Below are 19,939 nucleotides of genomic sequence, written 5' to 3' on the forward strand. Positions count from 1 at the left end.
GTACGGGCTCCATATGGATTTAGGTCCGCATCTTTTGTGCGTCCTCACTTATCTCATTTGAGACAGGAGTGAAGCGGATTCAAATTTGGTCTTTTATGATGGAATGGTATTCTACGGAAGGGGATCAAATTTAGCCAACTTTCACTCCCTGGCCAAAATACATTTTAAAATCTCTTGAATCTTTAAATCGGTTAGAGGTGTTACACCAGAAAACCAACATCAATAACTCTAATAACAGCAGCTTAAGTGCTGTAAATCGAGGTTAGTTAACAGTTGTAATCTGTTTCAAAATGACTGAAGCAGCATTATAATGAATTGGTATTGACGTTAAGTGAATATGGGCACAGAACAAAATCACAACTTTTACTGACGACTCAGGCTGCAGAGTAATGAAAATAAATAGAGGACCCAACCGGTGATGTCTTGTGTGTCTGTTGTAATTTCCTGCATATGAGAAAGAGAGACTTGCCCATATGGCAAGCATTGAATGTTTTAAGTAGTATTCCACTAGTGGATATTTACTCCATCACATATTTCATAGCCTCGAAGAAAGAATTTTGGTTGAATGAGAGCATCACTAATCAATGATCTCATGCATTTCTAAAAGTACGAGGAAAATTCAAGCAATGGAATGGAGTTAAATCAACCACAAGGGAAACTCCAGGTTACATTTAATCTTGGCTGCTTATTATGTTCCTCTGGTATTATCTTGAAGTTATATTTACGCATTTGGGGCAACTCAAAGCATTTCTCCTACTTTTTTTGTTCCTATTAGACCATCTCCACTTGCTTCCTAGGGAACTGTCCAACCATAACGTCCATAACGTCTCTGACTGTCAAGGTTACTACCCAATGGTGTAGAAGGTTAGTCTACTTGGTAAATGTGAACTTTCAATCAGGACACAAAGTAGTTAGCCATCTGTGTAGGCAAGCGTCACCAGATTCTGTAGAAATTGAACATCAAAATGATTCAAGCACTGGGAGCCCTGGGTGCGCTCCTACTGCAGACTCATGGGATGCTCAGTACCATCAGGCCAGAGACAAGGCACATTTATGACCCCTGTATAAACAGGAAAACGCTAAAGCCTGGGGTATGTACATTCTCCATTTTGCCCAGCTACATCCCACTAGGTACTACAGCTTTCTTACATTGATTTTTTTTCTCTGGTCGAACAATTACATACTAGAACATCGAACTTAGTGGGTGGATTGTGTGGCAGAACTGTACTTCGCATTACCAGTACAAGAGGCAGTACAGTGAAAAAAAATAATAAAGGTAGGTTTTGTTCTCCTTCCTGTAGATCCATGGGAAGGTTTCTTTAGTGTACAATCCTTTTTCTGTGGGTGGCACTATGCCGTAGGGTAAAAGTGCAGAGGTCTAAACGACTGTCATTAACAAGACCTGATAAAAGTGCCAATATCATCCTCAGCAGTATCAACAAACATCATCTCAATAACTAAAGTTGATACGCTGTTCATTTGACTGCCAGACAGCAAAAAGCCCAATCACACTGCCAATCTGGTTCACAGTTTAAAAACTATTAATGCAACACCAAAAATCTCACTGTCAACATTGGAAGAATAATTTAACTAATTCCCCCCCAAAAATGTATGAGACTCAATTTATCCTCGTTACAAAGTGTATAGTAATTAGTGGTTCAGGTGCACAAGTCTTAGTTAATGGATGGGGTGGGAAGGCCAGTTGCTCACCGTTAGGTCCTTCCCCATATTAGGGGTGTGTGTGTGGGAGGGGTGCAAGATTATAGGGAGGTGGTGAAACCGACGGGACTGGAGCTACCAACCTAACAAACAGGTTTCCTTACATGGCACTGGAATTTAGGGTCAATGGACAGTTGTCACCTTAAACATATATAACTATGGAATGATCCCGGCAAGAGAGAGAGACTACTCAAGTGCTTATGTAACCAAAGGACCAGTTGCAACAATGGTATGCATTCCCAAGACCATCGATGAAAATCTAAATTTCTGCAAGCCCATTGGCAGGGGATAGGGATTCCTCTATTGTTCCAGATAGCTCATGGTCATGGACAGAAAAGGCTCATCCAGCTGCCTTTGAGCTTTTCACCTTCCTCTTAGCAAGTCGCAACAGCAGGACTTCAGCAGCAACTAGAGCTGGTCAGGAAACAATTTCCTAGCAATGTCCTGTCCCTGGCAAACTACCTCTCCCAACTGATGCAGTCTTCTCAAAATTTAGATAAACGATAAAATACTAGTTTACGGCCAATATTTAACTCATAGAGGAAAATTGTGCGAAGGTCTGCTGAAAAACAAAAAAACTGAAAAAAATTCCATAGGGCTTGTTTGTCTTTTTCTGTGAAGCGGTCAGATGTAGGGCTAGTTATAGCCATTGAAGGGACTTTGCCAGACAGGGTATGTTTCTTGCCTGCAAAACAAAGAAAGGTTTGGAGAGAAGGTTTCCAATAAAATGTAGTAAAAGGTTTGGTCCGGGAGCAGATGCTTTTTCCTCCAGCTAGCTACAGGTTCAGGGCAGAGACCCAGACAAAAGAGTAAAAACCAAAACAAACAATCTCACACACATCTTTATAAGGCCACTAATGCCGACTGAATTATACAGATATAAGCAGGAAGGATCCAGAGCTCTTGCAAGTTTGATTCTTGAGTCAGCTGGAAAAATTATGCAGTGCTTCTGGAGATCTTGAGCCAGAAATTGTTTATATAGCTGACAATCTGTGAGACTGAAAGAATGCTTTTGCTCAAATCAAACTCCTAGGTTTTAATGGATTGTGCTGCTCTGGTGTGGATATGGTCAATATGCTGCAAGTACTTGGGGGTATAATGTACCTTATCATTCTTCTGGGCGAATTCGCTCTTCTTCTCGGACCACCCTTAGACAGAAATCACAGAATGTAAGCTTACCTAAAGTAACTTGAATTCTGCTATTAACTGCAGCCTCAAAGTAATGTAATAAAGCCACTATTATGCCAAAAAACAGAGCCTGAATGCTCCCACAAGTGAAGCAGATCAACTAGTTTCCTTTTCCTCTACCTCGAATAGAGCGTAAGCAGTTAATGCTGAAAGCAACAGATATTTATCAAGATGGACAACGCTCTCCATTACCAACTGCTATATTAACTCTCCAGAGGAGGGACTAGCAGTCTAATAGCAAGGAGAAAATAACAAAACAAAATGGCCTCAGTCTTTCAGATAAACAGTCCTGAATGTATTTAATCAGATGGGGAATGATGCGTTCAAGAGGGAACAAGGACGAAAAGGACAAGAAGGTGCATTAATTCAATTTTATTTGATATATTCACTTAGGTTAAATAACTATTCACAAATGAGACATCCACTCACTAGCATAGACTCCTAGAGCTCATGAAACCAGCTGCTATTATAAAAATTTAAATGGACAAGTTTCAAGAATGAGGCATTATGGTTTCTTACCTAGAATAAGAAGAACATATGATACATGTAGTTAAAATAAGTGTTTAAGCATCAAAACCAAACCTACCTAGCCCATTCTCATTAACAGACGCTGTATCAGATTCTGTCATTCCATCAATGATAGCAGCATCTTCATCAGTTCTCCTCCTTCGCGACCGTCTACGACGGGTAGTGGGAAGGTGAGATTCGCTTGCATCTGTGTCGGCCGTCTGGTCTGACTCAGTGTTATCAAGAAGGCTGTAAGGGTTGCTGTCGGGGTCCTTCAGCACTGAGATGGAAAAAACACTTTTAGAACAACTATATTACCACAAATATTTTATATTTGTATTCACTTTGTCAGTTAATGTAAATCAATAACTAATACATAAAAAAACAATCACATAGCAATCAAAAAGTTATAAACATGCACGAGACTTCAATTTAAATTGCCCTCTCTGATTATCCAGAGTTACTCATTTTACTGAGTCCCCTCCCCCTCCCCATCCGCCCCCAATTCAACTCAGTATGGAAATATCTTCTCATGGTTCCTAGATCCAATTAAAACTGGCAGATTCTTTCAGAACTGTTATACAAGTATTTATTTTCAATCAATACTTCTATTGATGGTTTCCACGCAAAATATTTTATTTTGTTGCTGGCAGTGATAAATTGACCAACCTTTGTCTTTGTGTCTTTACACTAGCAAAAGGAGCACCAGTGACATCCTTGCTTGAGGAATAGTGTGTACCAGCACAATATTTTGCTTATCACAAACTGTCGATTCCAGACAATGCAGTAGAATGTAAACCATATCATTTTCCTCCTGGTACCTCCTTTTTGCCTTAATTTCCGAACCTGTAATTAAGTAATAACGGGCAATGGCATCTTACTTGAAGCAGGCATGTGAAATGTAAAGAGTACAGTTTCAAGTTACTCACTTTGATTACTTTTGAACTAACAGCCTTAAGTCCCATTATCTCAAGGCTCATGGGATACCAATATCTGTAGGTTACCACGTAACATCTCTTTTTTTCCACACATCGACAATGCTTAATTTGAGGTTCGAGTAGAAATTCAGCGCCATCCATATCACAGCTTTAACCAAGTTATGAGACTGCTAACTTAAGTAGACTACATTTTCACTTTCGAATCAGTCACTATCCCGTCAGCAACGATGGCAGAAAGGTCAGCTGGGAGAAGAGTGGAACCGGGACTACCAATGCACTAGTTACTACTGTAAATAATTTGGACTTTCTCATGACCTTCTTCTTTAGGAACCCCAAGCAATTCAAAATGCTCGAATCTTTTTACGACTTACAAGCAGAACTTAAAAGTCCTTACGCAAGTCTTGAATTAATTAAACATCAACCCCAGAGCTATAACTATGGGCATGGGTTTGCAAATGGCATGTAACACAAAAACACAAACTAAGTCAGCCGCTGAACCGATCTTTGCCTATTAATACATATGCTTGCTTGCCATTGAGGGAAGCATACACATTTGCTTCATGCACTTCTAAGTACATTCGACGACCCAGAGATGGATTTCTTTTAGACTAATTAGAGAAATTACAGGTAAAGGTCTTTCTTGGTTTATGTGAACATATATAACCAGGAATGAAATACAGGACAATAGTTTTCTTGTTCCATGCATATTTTAGTTACTCTACTCCTTTCTCGAGGCCACAGTAACCCTTTTTACATGACACCTGTTGAAAGAGACTGGTAGCAAAACTTGAAAATGCGTGTGAACTAGCATTAAAAACACAGATATGAATGTAATTATTTATTGGTTGGCAAAGGTACTGAAGGTCCTCAACACTGGTTAACAGCTGTATTGCTCTATTCTGATGAGAAAATCAATCTGTCAGAATATATATGTTAAGTGTTTATAAGTGTTGTGAAGTTCATGCACCCATTCAGAGCCTAGGATCAACCTAGGCATCTATTTAAAGATCAACATTTTCTTATCTCAGAGTGAGAAAATACTCAGCATACATGATTTCTAAGAACACCCATGAGACATCCCACACTTCTCTCATCAACAAACAAAATGTAACACTTATTTCAACCACATCCAATCATAACATGCACGAACATCATCTCTGCCCCCCAACATTACTAGCCACAAACATAATCCTCCATAAATAGTTTTCTTTTTGTATTCTTAACATTTTTCTTGTTGCTATAACTTGCTGATGGTCACCATGAATCCCAAACCCCCCTCCACCTAGTGTTTTTCCTTGTTCGAAACACTGCATTGAGAATGAAAAGCAACAGAGTTCTTGTTTCCAAATCCTACCATCATCCATCTTGACTGCATGTTTTAACAACTTCACTACCATTTTCTCCTTCGAACATTTAGACCATGGTTGACTTCCAGCCGGTGCCTAATCTTGATCCAAAAAAATATTGTGGTCATTTTCTTTCATCAAAATACCTCTTTCTGTCATTTTAACTCTCTCTATCCACTCATAAATAGCATTACATTTCAAACCTTTAATCCTCTTCATCTAACTTGGACATAGTTTAGTGTTCGTAGCTCTTCCTTTAAAAAATTCAAACCGCGTCGAATGAAGAGACATTCTACACGCAGTAATTCTGTACTGTAGCTCTATTCTCCAATGCAGATTGTTGGCCCTTGCCAACTGTATGCCTTCTTTCAATGTTTTGTTCACCCTCTCAACTGCACCAGTGGTTTCAGTTGATGCACAAGTGTCACTCACATAAATTTCATCCACCTAGAATAGAAATCCAACAATACTATAAGGTAATGCATTCGATGTTCCTCATGTAAAGGACCCATATTATCAATGGCAACCCCATCCCACAGACATTTCGGAAGTTCCCTACATACCTTGTGAATTTGTTTAGTTCTCAACACTTTATTCCTCACACTATATTGCACACAATCTCTCACTGCAGGCTCCATCTCCAAATCCATGCTGGGCCACCAAAAATTCAAATATACAAATGTAACCTTTCTTTAGTTGTGACAATTCCCATAAGTTCCATCTTGTTCAAACTCAAGTAATTTACTTGGTAAACCAACCTAGTTCTACCACTTACCACAGATAATTCCTCTGATCAAAGACAACATTTTTCCCAATTGCTGACACTTGCTTCGCAACACTAAACCTATGGCTCTAGAAGAACAGGGTCTTTATCAACCTCAACTTTTGATTATCTTCATTGTTGGCACCCATTGTGACCTCACATACACTAACTTCTTCATCCCAAAACTCATCTGGAGTATCCTGCACTTTACCCACATATACTAATCACGACAAAAAAATTGCAGACCGGTTCTCCACTCCAGGAATGTATTCAACTGTGAAGCTGTAATCCTGAATCTTATCTTTTTAGAAGAGATATCATCAAGACTTCTGAAAAACGTATTTCAGTGGTTTATGGTCAGACATTACCTTAAAGGTCATGCCCCACACCAACTTTCTGAACTTTTCAAGAGCCCAATAGATTGCATGCGCTTCCCTTTCAATAATTGAATAATTTTACTCAGCACCTTTAAGACACCGAGAAGCACATGCAATCAATTGTTCAACACCTCATCTTTCTTTTACACAACTGCCCAACACATTTTGCTCTGGCAAATCTGTCATTATGTAAGTCTCCTTTCCAGGAAGAAAAGCTTGCAAACAAGTAGCTTTTTTTAGGCCATTCTTTACTTCATCAAATTCCCTCTGACAATCATCATTCCACTCAAACACAACATTGTTCCCTGCCACCATCCTCAAATGTACAGTCTTGCCTGCATAATTCTGAAAGAATTTGTTGTAATATTCAATCATTCCCAAATATTCAATTATTCCCAAAAACAAAACGAATTCATCTTTGCTACATGGTTCCTTTAATTTTACAACGGTCTTGTAATTTCCTTCTTGCACAAAAAAAGTACACTTATCCTTTCTTAAAGACAACCATGACCTCCACAACCTCTGAAACAATGTTCCTACTCTAGTATTATTTCTTTTCCTGTCTGTCCAAAAATCAACACATCACCCTGATAACATGCACTCCTGCAACTCATTTCAGAATAGATGACATCACTCTTTGAAAAACAGAGCTGCCGAAATGAACCCAAATCGCATTCTCAGAAAATGATATGCCCCCATCGGCTTGAAGAATTAAGTCGATTCCTGTGAGGACTTTACCAACTCTACCGGATGATAGGCTGATGCAAGATCCAGAGTTGTAAAATAGTTTGTACCAGACAGGGTTCTTGTGATCTTGTCAATGTTATGAAGAGGAAACTTGCCAACAAACACATCTTTATTAAGTGCTCTGAGATCAAAACATAATCGAATTTCACTATTGGGCTTCTTTGCCACCACCATAGAAGCAAGCCATTCAGTAGCCTAGACTGGTTAAATTATACCTATTTCTGTCAAACATTTTATTTCCCTACAAACTAAATCTTGTACACACAGAGGCACTCTCCTTACTTTCGTCACAAACCTTTTCGCTCCACTCCTTAATATTATGTCATGTTTCTAACCTGTAAGACAGCTCACCCCATCACAAAATAACCCTCTGAATTCCTTCTCAAAGTCGATCAACTCACTTTCAACCTCAAGGAACTTAAACTTGTGGAACATCATTAAGCTGCAATGTCACACCCAACATTCTTTCGATGAAGCAGCCCCATCAAATTATCTCCTTTGTATGAAATATACACCTCTCCTGTCACCATTCTTTCACTAAACTCAATGCTTGCCATGAAAAACCCAAATGGTTTTAGAAGAACACCACCATACCCAAAGATGGATACATCCATTGTGCATAACTTCCTTTCCTTTGAAATGGTCTTCAAACGTGGTTTTAGCAATCATTGTGAGATGTGCACATGGATCAAATTACATTAACAAATCTACACCATAGACTTTCACGGGATCAGTGGGGTGTTAACCTTTACTCCGACGAATCTCAAACACAATTTAGTTTACCTTTTGTCGTACATTTTCCTAATTTTGCTTTTAAAGCATTTGGAAGAGTGCCCTTTTTACCACAAGAAATGCATATTGCTTTTATGGCAGGACAGGACCTCGCACTGTCCTTATGACCCGACTTTCCACACCTAACACACACTCTAAACTCTGGAGACATATTGTCCTCACTTACTCTCCCTTTTTTCTAAACATTAGTTTTAGATTTTATCTGACTTACTACCTTCTCTACTTTATTGTGAGTAACATTATTCCTATTCTTACTATTAATGAACTCAGCCACATGTTTATCATATTTTCAACGCGCCTGGCTGTTAATATTACTTCCTCCAAAGGTGGCTCATCTTTTAACTATAACTCCTCTCTAACAATGATCAATTTTCGAAACATATTCATCATGTATTCTACCATTCGTCGCCCCCTCCAAACTAACAACTCAATGCTAACTTCGGAAGACCTGTGACAAAATCTCCAAGATTCATCTTTGCCCTGCTATCTAACCGCAAAACAATGTTGTTCCAATATATTGCTAACACGTGGAAGATAATTATGATCTACTTTTAATATGCAGATCTCATACTCAATCAACGATCTCTACTCCACACCACTAAACATTAACAGTGAGTATTTGTGTTCAGCACTCAAATTAGTGCCACATACCCTTGCATAATTAGCAATTCTTCCCACTTCTGCCATTTTATCAAAGGCGCTCCTGCATTACTGGGGTGGGGTGGGGTGGGGTGGCGTGTAATTCTACATTTTACGTCTGAAATGTGTCCCCACAACTAGTTAATACCAGTCTCTACACTACACAGTTCTAATACAATTAAACCCAACTACAATGAAAAATTAACAGAGGTGTGCCCATCACCATTGCAACAGACTTCCTTTAAGTACCTCCAATACCATCCAGAGTCTAGGACCAACTGCCACCTACTTAAACATCAATGTTTTCTTATCTCAAAGTGAGAGAATACTAAGCATACATATATTCTAAAAACACACCTTGAGCCATGCCACAAAGTGCAGCATAAGAACTATGGGGGCGGGGTGCTAATGATGACTTGCAACTTGCTGGAATATTAAAAAAACTCCATTTACTAATGTGGATAAATTCTTCCTGAAAATTTGCTGTTGCATGAAAAATTCCCACAGAAGTGAACATTAATGGAGGGATGAGTGAGCATAAGCCTACATTTTTAGAATAGAAAATTCAGCAGGACTTCATGTACAGATCGCACATCTAATCCAGGCTGAATATAGGCAATAGTGCTTAGAGGACATTCAAAGTAAAGCACATACAATGAAAAGTTAAAGTTACAGTGGTTCAGATATCTTTTCAACACAATTAATGCTTGTCCACTAATAAAAGTGGTGTAATTGTTTAACCGTCTCCTTTGTACATTCTTTATTGGCCCAATACAATAAAATAGTTTGTGCACCTCAGTAAATGTAGGTGTTAAAAAAAAAAGTTTTTAGTATACATTCTAAACCTTAGCTCATGGTGTCTAAGTTTGTGGGTTTTGATGATCGAGAATTTCAGTTACAATGAAGATAAATCTGTGAGCATTGTGGCTCTTCCACTACTACTTTAGGGGCAGGGTGGGACACTGGGCATTTCGTGTGAGAGGGGCACAGTAAAACATAGTAAACATCCACAAATGCATAGGGCTGGGTAAATTAATAGATACTTTGCAGATCGCTTCTCACACAGGAAAAACATGTGAATATATACTCTTCTGATAGGTAGGGGTATGCCTCCCAGAAGTGGAATGTGATGGTGGGTTTCCCTTTTACTTGAAGCAGGTTAGAAGATGAACAGTCTCAGAGTGAAATGTTTCCTGTGAAAAAAATGAAGGTTACGTGGAAAATGGACTTTTAAACTTTTCATCTACATCTCTTACTTTTTTAACTGGTGATAAACCAACATGAATGATACATTTGCAATCTTGGCTCATTCTTAAATCTACAATTACCAAGAAATCTCCAGCATTCCGGAGATTCTTTGTTCATGCCATAAACGTTGAAATCTGTTCAAGGGATAAAAATTAACTTAATCACCTTTTGAAGCTGATCTTTGGGAATTCAGGTTTGTGAGGCAGGCTCTAATCCATCCTGTCAATGTTCAAGTAGAAATTGCTAATTCTTTGGTGTCTCTTGAAATCCCGCAAAGATCTATCAATTTTGAAATCACTGTTGCATATAATGTCAAATCCAACATTCAGTTTATACCAGATGGTTCAATCTTCAAGTTCACATCGACGCTTGTGAATGTTCTGAAAGCGTGTTGATATATGGCAAAACCTGTATCTTGAGAAATATGAGTCCAGAGACTTTCGGGAATCCAAAGCGGAAGTTCATCAGAAAACACATCGCCAAAGTTGAGTTGCACTGAGTAGGATGAAGTGCATTGAAGGAAAGACATTAACCAAACCTTTAAAAATAAAATGCATGTTCCAAGACTACGAAATGTGGAAATACGAGAGTTGCATGACGTTTTCTTAAGAAATGGTATAATCATCAAATAAGAATGTGGCAGTACCAACTAGTAGACCATTTTCGCGTAAAGCCGCCCACTCTCCACTAATGAAGCATGATGGTACAAGCCTTCATTAAAGACGCTTGTGAGCAGACAGGGTTGAGGGAACACAGAATGACACTTCAAATATTTGGTCAAAAGTACAGCTGTTGCTGCTTCAGAGGCTGTCACAGGGGAGGAGCATGCTGTAAAGCCTTTTCAGTTCTTAAACTTGTTTGGTTGCAGAGGGCGCAAGATCTAGCAGTTACATGATTGCTTCCAAGTTTCTCATGTGATGTTTCGCCCTGAGGACATGTAGTCTAATTCCTATCTGGTCCTGTACCATACTGTGGCAATTCATTTTTCGCAAGTCTAGCCTGAACTCCAAGACTGGTTTCATATGACTGATTAGTGGTAATAAAGTATTGTTGAGAAAGAATAGCTTTTTTTTTTATACATACATTTTTGTTTTCTCCCAACAAAGTTCAGGTGTTTCGAAGGAGCGTCAATTTTGAAGACCTACAGTCATGGACTGTGATGTAGCACAAGGGCTGCCTGGGAATTACAAAGTGTGCAGGTAGCTATTTCCAAACTGACACCGTCCAGGAAGGAAGGAAAGCACCAAAAACCTGATGGATACACTATGTTCTACTTTCGCATCCCACTGAAAGAAAATTGCAGATTCCAACACGACTGGCCCGGTCTGAGCCTTATTTTACATTTCAAAGCATTCACTAATTGAGTTCTGAAAGAAGTGTGAGTTGGATTTGCAGGTGGGCACAGATAGTTAACATGCTGCAATAGAGAGGTAGACCATCTTTTGTGACAAATAAGTGGTTATATATGTTTTTGTAGTTCAAAGAGTATAATGGCCATCAACATTGCCACCATATACATTTAAATGGTCGCGCACTTGCAGTAACCACCCTCCCCACCCCACCCCCTCCCCAAATACTTACTTCCCACTAAAGTCTGGGCTAGTATAATCTTCAGGTGTTAACAATCATCCACAAGCCTTGAAGAACAAGTGTTCATTATACTGGAGAGGCTTCTCTTCAACATAAGGCTGTTTGAAGCTCAGGCTGTAAATCTGCTCCCCCATAATTTTTTTAAAAAAGAAATGTGGTTTAGTAAAAGCAGTTTTGAATGCCCGTCAACAAAAGCTCTGGGGACCAAACAATGTAATACTCCCTCCTGACAAAGCTGATTGGGAAATCCAGTCTTGGTGCAGATCAAAAAAGCTTCAACGTGTTTCTGTTTAGGCAAACACTACATTGATCTGTGGTTTGTTTGCTTATCAATGCCACCAATCTTCCGATTTACCTTTCTTGTGGTCACCATCCCCTGCACCCGGTGACAGCTTAAAGAGAACATGCGTTGGGAAGTGTGCACTACTGAAAAACAATATATTTACAGAGGCATGGTGACTCTGTACTAGATTCAGGACAGGAAAGTATTTCTGGGTCTGCGATTTAGCTAGCATTTTTGTTTAATCATCTCCCTTTTGCTCCAATTAAGTTGACAAGAGTTTTGTTTTTCTAGTGAGTGGAGAATGCTGAACTGTGGTAGGATGTAAGTCTGTGTTAAGCATCTCTAATATGGAGTCTTGCAAAATTTGATGCGTCTGAAAGCAAGATGTGCACTTGCAGCACGTGAACGAATGGGAGGTTTTTAAAGAAAAATTTGGGAACGTGAATTGGATGGTCATGGCCCTTGCGAGTGGTGTGGGATGCTCAAAAAGAAGATGTGAACCAAAGCAGATAAGTCTGGGGAAAGGGAACAGAAATAAATGGTCAAATTTGAGGTGAATTTTAAGGAGGCAACAGATGTTTAGAAGGTAACCTGCATGCATGTGCTTTAGGAGGCCTTCCGGGAGGCACCAGTCTAGGCCTTTAAATCCGAGAATCTTGTTCTGCCAAAATGTTAGGCCTGTAGATTAGGATGCAGATGTGTGAGGGCTTGCAAAGTGGCGAAGGGTCCAGTTGTTAATCTTATGCAGAACACCTCCCAGGCAAGGACAATCAGATGGCGGACCTGCTCAGCAGGCACAGCCACCAGATGCACGAGTGGGAGATACATCCATCAGTACTCCAACCGTACTTCCAGCAGTGGGGTCATCCAGAGATAGACCTATTCGCCACAAGAGAAAACGCAAAATGCCAAAGCTTTGCCGCCAGGTTCCCACATCCACAGTCGCAGGGAAATGCGATATGGATGAACTGGTCAGGCATATTTGCGTACGCTTTTCCCCCAGCACCCCTAATACCGCTAGTGGCACGCAAACTGAGGCAACACTCGATGACGCTCATCCTGGTTGCTCCAACGTGGGCACGCCAACCATGGTACACCACGTTTCTAGAACTCTCCGTGGTACCTCATCAAAGGCTACAACTCACACCCAGTCTTTTGACGCAGAACCATGGCGACATTCAGCATCCAGATCCGCAACAGCTCAACCTGGCGATCTGGCTCCTGAGGTCTTAGAATTTGGCTACCTCAACCTGCCTCCTGACTATATGGATATCATAAAGGAGGCAAGGAGGCCCACCACTAGAGCACGTTATGCGGCGAAATGGAAGCGAGTCGTCATTTATTGTACCAATAACGACATGAATCCGCTAGATGCATCTACTCACAACATCATGTTATCTATTACATCTATACAGATGCAATCTGGCCTACGCTTCCATACATTTATCCGCAATAACAGCTTATCTCCAAAACAGGCAGCATCTCTCACTTTTCAGAGTGCCTGCCATCAAAGCTTTTCTGGAAGGACTCAAACGAGTTAATCCTCCCAGACACCCACCAGCACCTGTATGGAACCTGAATGTGGTCCTTACCAGACTGATGGGTCCACCTTTTGAGCCTCTACCCTCATGCGAGATACAATTCTTAACGTGGAAAGTGGCTTTCCTAATAGCAATCACATCGCTGCGACGAGTTAGTGAACTTCAAGCACTAACTATCCAAGAGCCATTCATACAGATTCACTCCAACAGGGTGGTACTACGCACTAACCTTAAGTTTCTGCCTAAGGTGGTTTCACAGTTCCATATAAATCAAACTATAGAACTGCCAGTGTTCTTCCAGAATCCAGATTCAGTGGCAGAGACAATTCTCCACACACTAGATGTCAAGAGAGCTCTCATGTACTACATAGATAGGACAAAAGATTTCAGGAAGACAAAACAACTGTTCGTTGCCTTTTCACCACAACACAAAGGCAACCCCATTTCAAAAGCAGGTATAGCCAGATTGATCGTTAAGTGCATACAGATTTGCTATCAAAAGGCTAAGCGCACATTAACGATTCCCCCAAGAGCCCACTCAACACGAAAGTTAGGGGCATCCATGGCTTTCCTGGGAAACATTCCTTTAGAGGAAATCTGTAGAGCAGCCACATAGTCTACCATACACACATTTACCAAACACTACTGCGTAGATGTGCACTCCAAACAGCAGGCAGCTGTAGGACAGGCTGTTCTAAAAACACTTTTTCAGACTGTTGCAGCTGGCACAGGCAGCCGCCGCTAATAGAGGGACTGCTATATATTCTATGCACAGATATGAATTCAGCAGCCCACATGCCTCAAACCGAATATGCTACTTACCAGGATGCATCTGTTCTTGGCATGTAGGGCTGCTGACATTCATATCGCCTGCCCTCCTCCCCGGCGCCTGTAGCGGCTGCAGCACTCAGAATTACTCTTAGCATGGTCATCACTTACTGTATCTACCCCATCTCTGCCACAATGGCAAAAACAATCTGGGAATGGAGAGGATGCCCATGCGCACTGTAGTCCAGGGGAGGAGCCACCTATCTCGTGATACTTCGAAAACTCTTCCAGGACAACAATGTGCAATCATCATCCGGACCCAACACTAGGCGGCGATCTATGCACAGATATGAATGTCAGCAGCCCTACATGCCAAGAACAGATGCATACTGGTAAGTAGCATATTCGTTGTACGATCCCTATAATAGATTATATCTGGCAAAAGGGAGTAAAAATAATGAAAACACCGGCTACAGTAACACCAGTGCTCCCGCGTATAGACAAGAATTACAAGGCCCCTGAAGATGCACCTTCTTGCCTGATTGGTCACACTAAGCCGGCTTCTGTCATTTCACAGGCAGCACAGAGGAGATCGAAAAATCCGGCTAACCCAATCTCGACTGCTCGGTACAAGAAGGGACACAAATTGGACATCAAGGGCAAGCGCTTTTCAGCCATGGCTGCTGTTACCATTCGGGCAGCAAACGCTTTAGCTAATATCGGCCGCTATGACCGACAGATGTGGTCAGATATGGCAGCCTTATTAGACCTCATCGCTGCAGATAGGAAACGAGGCAATGAAAATCCTTGTGGAGGGCAAAAGAGAAGCCTCCGAGACCATTGACTGTGCTATGGACATACTGAACACAGGTTTCCGACAGCTGACTAACACAGCAGTGTTTAGATGACAAGGGGGTTTGAAGGCCACCACTTTCGGGCTAGAAGTCCAAACAAAGATCTTGGACATAACCTTTGATGGAGTATTTGCAAGCATATTGATGGGCATCTCTCCATAAAGGAGGACACTGACACAGCAAAGTTGTTAACCACCTTCCAATACTTCCTGCATACAGAGGAGGTTTTCAGAGGCAGGAACAATACCAACCCTATCAGGCTCAATATAGGCAGACTTATCAATCTTCCACCTATTGCCAATCTGCGACAGCTGGTTTCTCTTGTCAAGGCGCCTGCAGGAAAACGGAAGGAAGCAATGAGCAATGTCGGGTACCACCTTCCCCCTCCTCCAGCCATCCCTTGGGTGCGAAGATTTGCCATTTTTACCAGCAATCGAAAGGTATAACGTCAGGCCAATGGATGTGGATGTAATTGCCTTTGGTTATACGCTGGAGTTCACAACCAAACCTCCAACTTCTCCACCCAAGGGAGCCCCTCGTCTTCACTTATTTCAAAAGGAAGTAAATACCATGCTCTCAAAAGGTGCAATCGAGGAGTTTACACCTCTGCACAGGGGCCAGGGTTATTATTCCTGTTTTTTCTTAATAAAGAAGAAATCAGAGGAGTGGAGACTAATACTGGATCTCAGGAACCTAAAAAAATACCTGAAAAAAACAAACGTTCAGGATGGTCACTTTATTCGAGATCCTGTGTCACCTCAACAAAGGGGACTTTATGAGCTCACTAGATCTAGAAGACGCATACTTCCACATATCCATCCATCAAAAACACCAAAAATTTCTCCGGTACCTACTACCAATTCAAGGTTCTTCCTTTTGGCCTCAAGTTCGCACCCAGAATATTTACAGAGTGCCTTGCACCGGTGGCCGTGGACCTACGTTCTTAAGGTCGCTTAGTATTCCCCTACTTGGTCAATTGGCTTCTGAAAGCATCAACAGCAGATCAAGCGGCCAGATCCACAGATGCTGGTCTCCAGCTATTCAACAGACTAGTACGGACTGTGAACATCAAAAAGTTATCTTTTCCTTCCAGTGAAATAGCACCATATCTGAGAGTCAAAAGGCAATGGTGGTATCACAGTCCTCATCTTTCCAAGGTTCTCACTTTCTTACAATAAGTACCAGACTACATACTGACAACGGATTTCTCCATGGAAGGCTAAGGAGGTCATTAACAGGATCTCCAATTCCAGGCAAATGGTCCAATTCTCATAAGCAATATCATATCAACTGCCTGGAGCTGAAAGCTAGATTCCTCTCCTTACAGTCCTTTCTACCAAGAATAGCAAGCACCTTCATACTGGTCTGTACGAACAATATGACCAGTATGTCCTACATAAACAAACAGGGAGGAACCAAATCTCACTTTCTCTGGAAGCGCAAGAACTATGGAATTGAGCAACACAGCATGGGATTTCTCTCCAGGCAGAGCATGTCCCAGGCCTTCGCGACATGCAAGCAGATGCTCTCAGCAGAGCTACAGACAATTGCCACGAATGGGAAATCAACCAATTCCAGCTGGACAGAATTTTTGCACTATGGGGAAAACCAACACTGGAACTGTTTGCAACAGACATCAACGCCAATGCCAAATGCTGGTCTTATGCCAGCAGGTTCCCCTCACGGGGTCTCAGGGCATTGCCCTTTCGATGCGATGTTTGCTGAGCAACATCGTACTGACTCAGTAAATTGTTCTTCCCCCATTTCATCCTACTAACTGGCAGATGCACCAAGGCATAAAAAGCCCACCAGGCAGGCGGTGATCTCTAAGTAATTCCAAAGTCAAAGGTTTTTCTCGCCACACATTGCAAAGATGTGAATGACATTTTCCTTCACTCAACACTCCTGGTACATTTCAGGATAACATTCCTAGCTGTTGCAGTCAGCCTGAAGTATGGTGATGCATGGGAAGGCTGGGGAGTCTGTACAACAGATGTCACAAGGAAACAAGCTCACCAGGCCTAGTGACTGCTTCTGATTTGCATGGATGACCTTAGGACTTCATTTGGCATAGGATTTGCTTCTGTGATCCTTCCTCTTTTTAGGCCTCAAGTCTCCCTGTCTGTTGCAACTATACCCCTTTTTTGTCGTCTTTGCATCAAAATGCCTTCTTTTCAAAACATAGTAGAGTATGCTGAGGTATCCACGAGGTCCATCAGGCTGCCTCCTAGCTTCGGGGGATCAATGAAAACATTACTATCCTGCTCAGCGCTCACATTCAGGTACCCTGTAGCGCACTTGTGGTGTACAAGGTTGTTAAACAAAACAGACTTTAGAGTACCAGTGCTTATGCAAATGTAATATGACTGCCAGAAAGTAGAGTCCCTCTCAAGAATCTGCTGCCTCTAAATCCGAGACCTTCTGTCAACCAGAATAATAACAGTTTTTGGGAGGTTACTTAAATCCTTTCTACATGGAAGGTGGATTGCAGGAAGTGGAAGCTTTAAGATTGCGACAACCGACAGCGTCGAAACAACTTTCGAATCCTAGGATTAGCGGAGAACAGCGAAGGCAATGACATTAATGGTAGACCTCTTGAAAGGCGCCTTTCCCGAACTATAAAAATGGAATTGGGATGCTGAGGTTCAACAAGTGCACCGCTTTTCACAAACTCAGAAGAAAAGCATCATGGCAGGACAACCGGAACGGCCCAGGGCAATCCTAGTCTTCTTTGGGCTATATCAGAGCAAGCAAGACCGGCCGCTAAATGCTCATACCTTCTTCGCACGGCCAGACTTTTGCCATACCACCGTAGAAAGGTGATGGAGACTTCAACTAATCTCCCCATTTAAGGCGCTTGAAGGCAAAGCTGATCTTTTGAGCTCTGCCCAACTTAAGGTTGTATGTAGAGGGACGGTGAGGATGCTAACATTAGAAATAAAGGTTCAGGACTACCTGAAGGAGCTTCAAGAGACAAAAGAAGCTGCTGCTGAAGCAAGATAGTTGTAGGAGCAGGGCGGTGATCACACCATAATGAGGCGAATGGGTGACGGGGAAGGTCAGAGATCTGACAAATAATGAAATAGCTGTTAAAATATAGAAGAAACTACCTCTTTTCTCCGGAATGTAAATAAGCATTGGGGGCAGATGTTGTTTCGTTTGTTAGAGTGCACTTTTGGCTGGGGCACAGGGGCACCTTGGGGCGGGTAGAACAGGCGACATCACATAGGTCACTCGATGGCCTATTTGCTCATAAGCAGGGGGGAGAGGACTGAGTTGGGAGGGGAAGGCGGAGATAAGAAGGAGGGGCAGTTGTGGGGGTTGGTGGATAAACAGAGGGAAAAAAATGGCACATGAGGTGCACCTCGGATATTGGAGACAAAAGACAATTACAGTCAACACAGAGGGGATCCAAGATAAGGCTGGTATTCTTCTTGCTAAATTCAAATTAAGAATCTTTTTCCTGTCTATTAGCTGAGGAGCATACGAATTGCGACATTAATATTTGTAGCCTTAACGACCAGAACAAAAGGCAAAAAGTGGCAATAGAGCTGAAAATGCTGCTTAGCTGATATTGTTGTCTTGTGTGGGTTCAAGGGGTAAGCTAATGGAACAGTTTGGATATAACTTAATGGCTAATACTACACAGGGGGCCAGGACCAGCCATTTTATGCCTGAAGAATGACAAAGTTTAAGAAATGTCAGTCAGATGAACTGGGACGGTGTGTGCTGGCAGAGTGCTGCTTTCAAACATATTTTTACCCTATGCTCAGTATATGGATCTATGGGAGATGTCCCGGAGGTCATGAACTCTGAGCTAGCTTCCTGGCCATCACCAGTTATACTATGTGATGATCTGAACATAAACGGCCTGGTTGTGATACTGGGGGGCACACTAGAAAATATGAAGGCCGTAAAAGCAAGGTCTATAGGGCCCTGGTATGTCTAAAACCAAGATAAAGGACTAGTGGATATTTGGACTTTGATTAAAACCCCTGCCCCCGGGAGTACATACTACTCTGCTCTGCATAAAATAATAGCACAATTAGATTACTTCTTCACATCATGCCAACGGACTACATGTAGTAGCATAGAAAAGTATCCAGAGAGATGTTGGATCAAATCCCTTGGAATGAACAGTTACTTTTAAGGGGGTGGAAAGGAAAGAGTCAGTCTGGATATTTGAGAGAGGTTTATTGAAGAACCCAGAATATATTTAACATATGAATAGCTGGATTAGGGCATCATGTGAATAAATAGGGATAGCGCCAGTAGTAGGGTGGTCGCATGGATGGACGCATTCAAAGTGGGGGGTCAGGGGAGAAATAGTTATAGCGCCTGTCGAGAATGAGCTAGGGCGAGCAAAAGCATTATATAAAGTCCTGGCAGACATGGAAGAACTCATCAGGGCAATAGCGTTAGGGGCACCCCTAGCTAGCATAATACACAAAATAGCATGAACTAAAGCAGAAATTGGGGAAATCTCGGCATCCAAGGAGTCGGAAAGATACCTTTCATGGAGTCAGCGGTGTTATGAATTCAATGAACGGGCTCCTACAGACCCATCACTCTTATGAACAGTGACGTAAAAATATTTTCGAAAGCACTGGCAACACAACTAAGCTTAATTATTAGCAAG

General features: G+C 41.6%; 1 protein-coding gene across 4 annotated transcripts in view; it reads right to left on the minus strand.

The window, feature by feature from the left end:
• FXR1 (FMR1 autosomal homolog 1) overlaps positions 1–19,939 on the minus strand; it is a 290,993-nt gene that overhangs the window by 57,068 nt on the left and 213,986 nt on the right. For all 4 annotated transcript variants that reach the window (XM_086944361.1, XM_086944363.1, XM_086944362.1 and 1 more), the window contains exon 14: positions 3,494–3,694. In XM_086944361.1, coding sequence (XP_086800487.1) covers positions 3,494–3,694 — 201 coding nt within the window. The remainder of the gene's footprint in view (positions 1–3,493; positions 3,695–19,939) is intronic.

This window comes from Lissotriton vulgaris, chromosome 11, assembly GCF_964263255.1.
Source record: "Lissotriton vulgaris chromosome 11, aLisVul1.2, whole genome shotgun sequence".
Taxonomy (NCBI): domain Eukaryota; kingdom Metazoa; phylum Chordata; class Amphibia; order Caudata; family Salamandridae; genus Lissotriton; species Lissotriton vulgaris.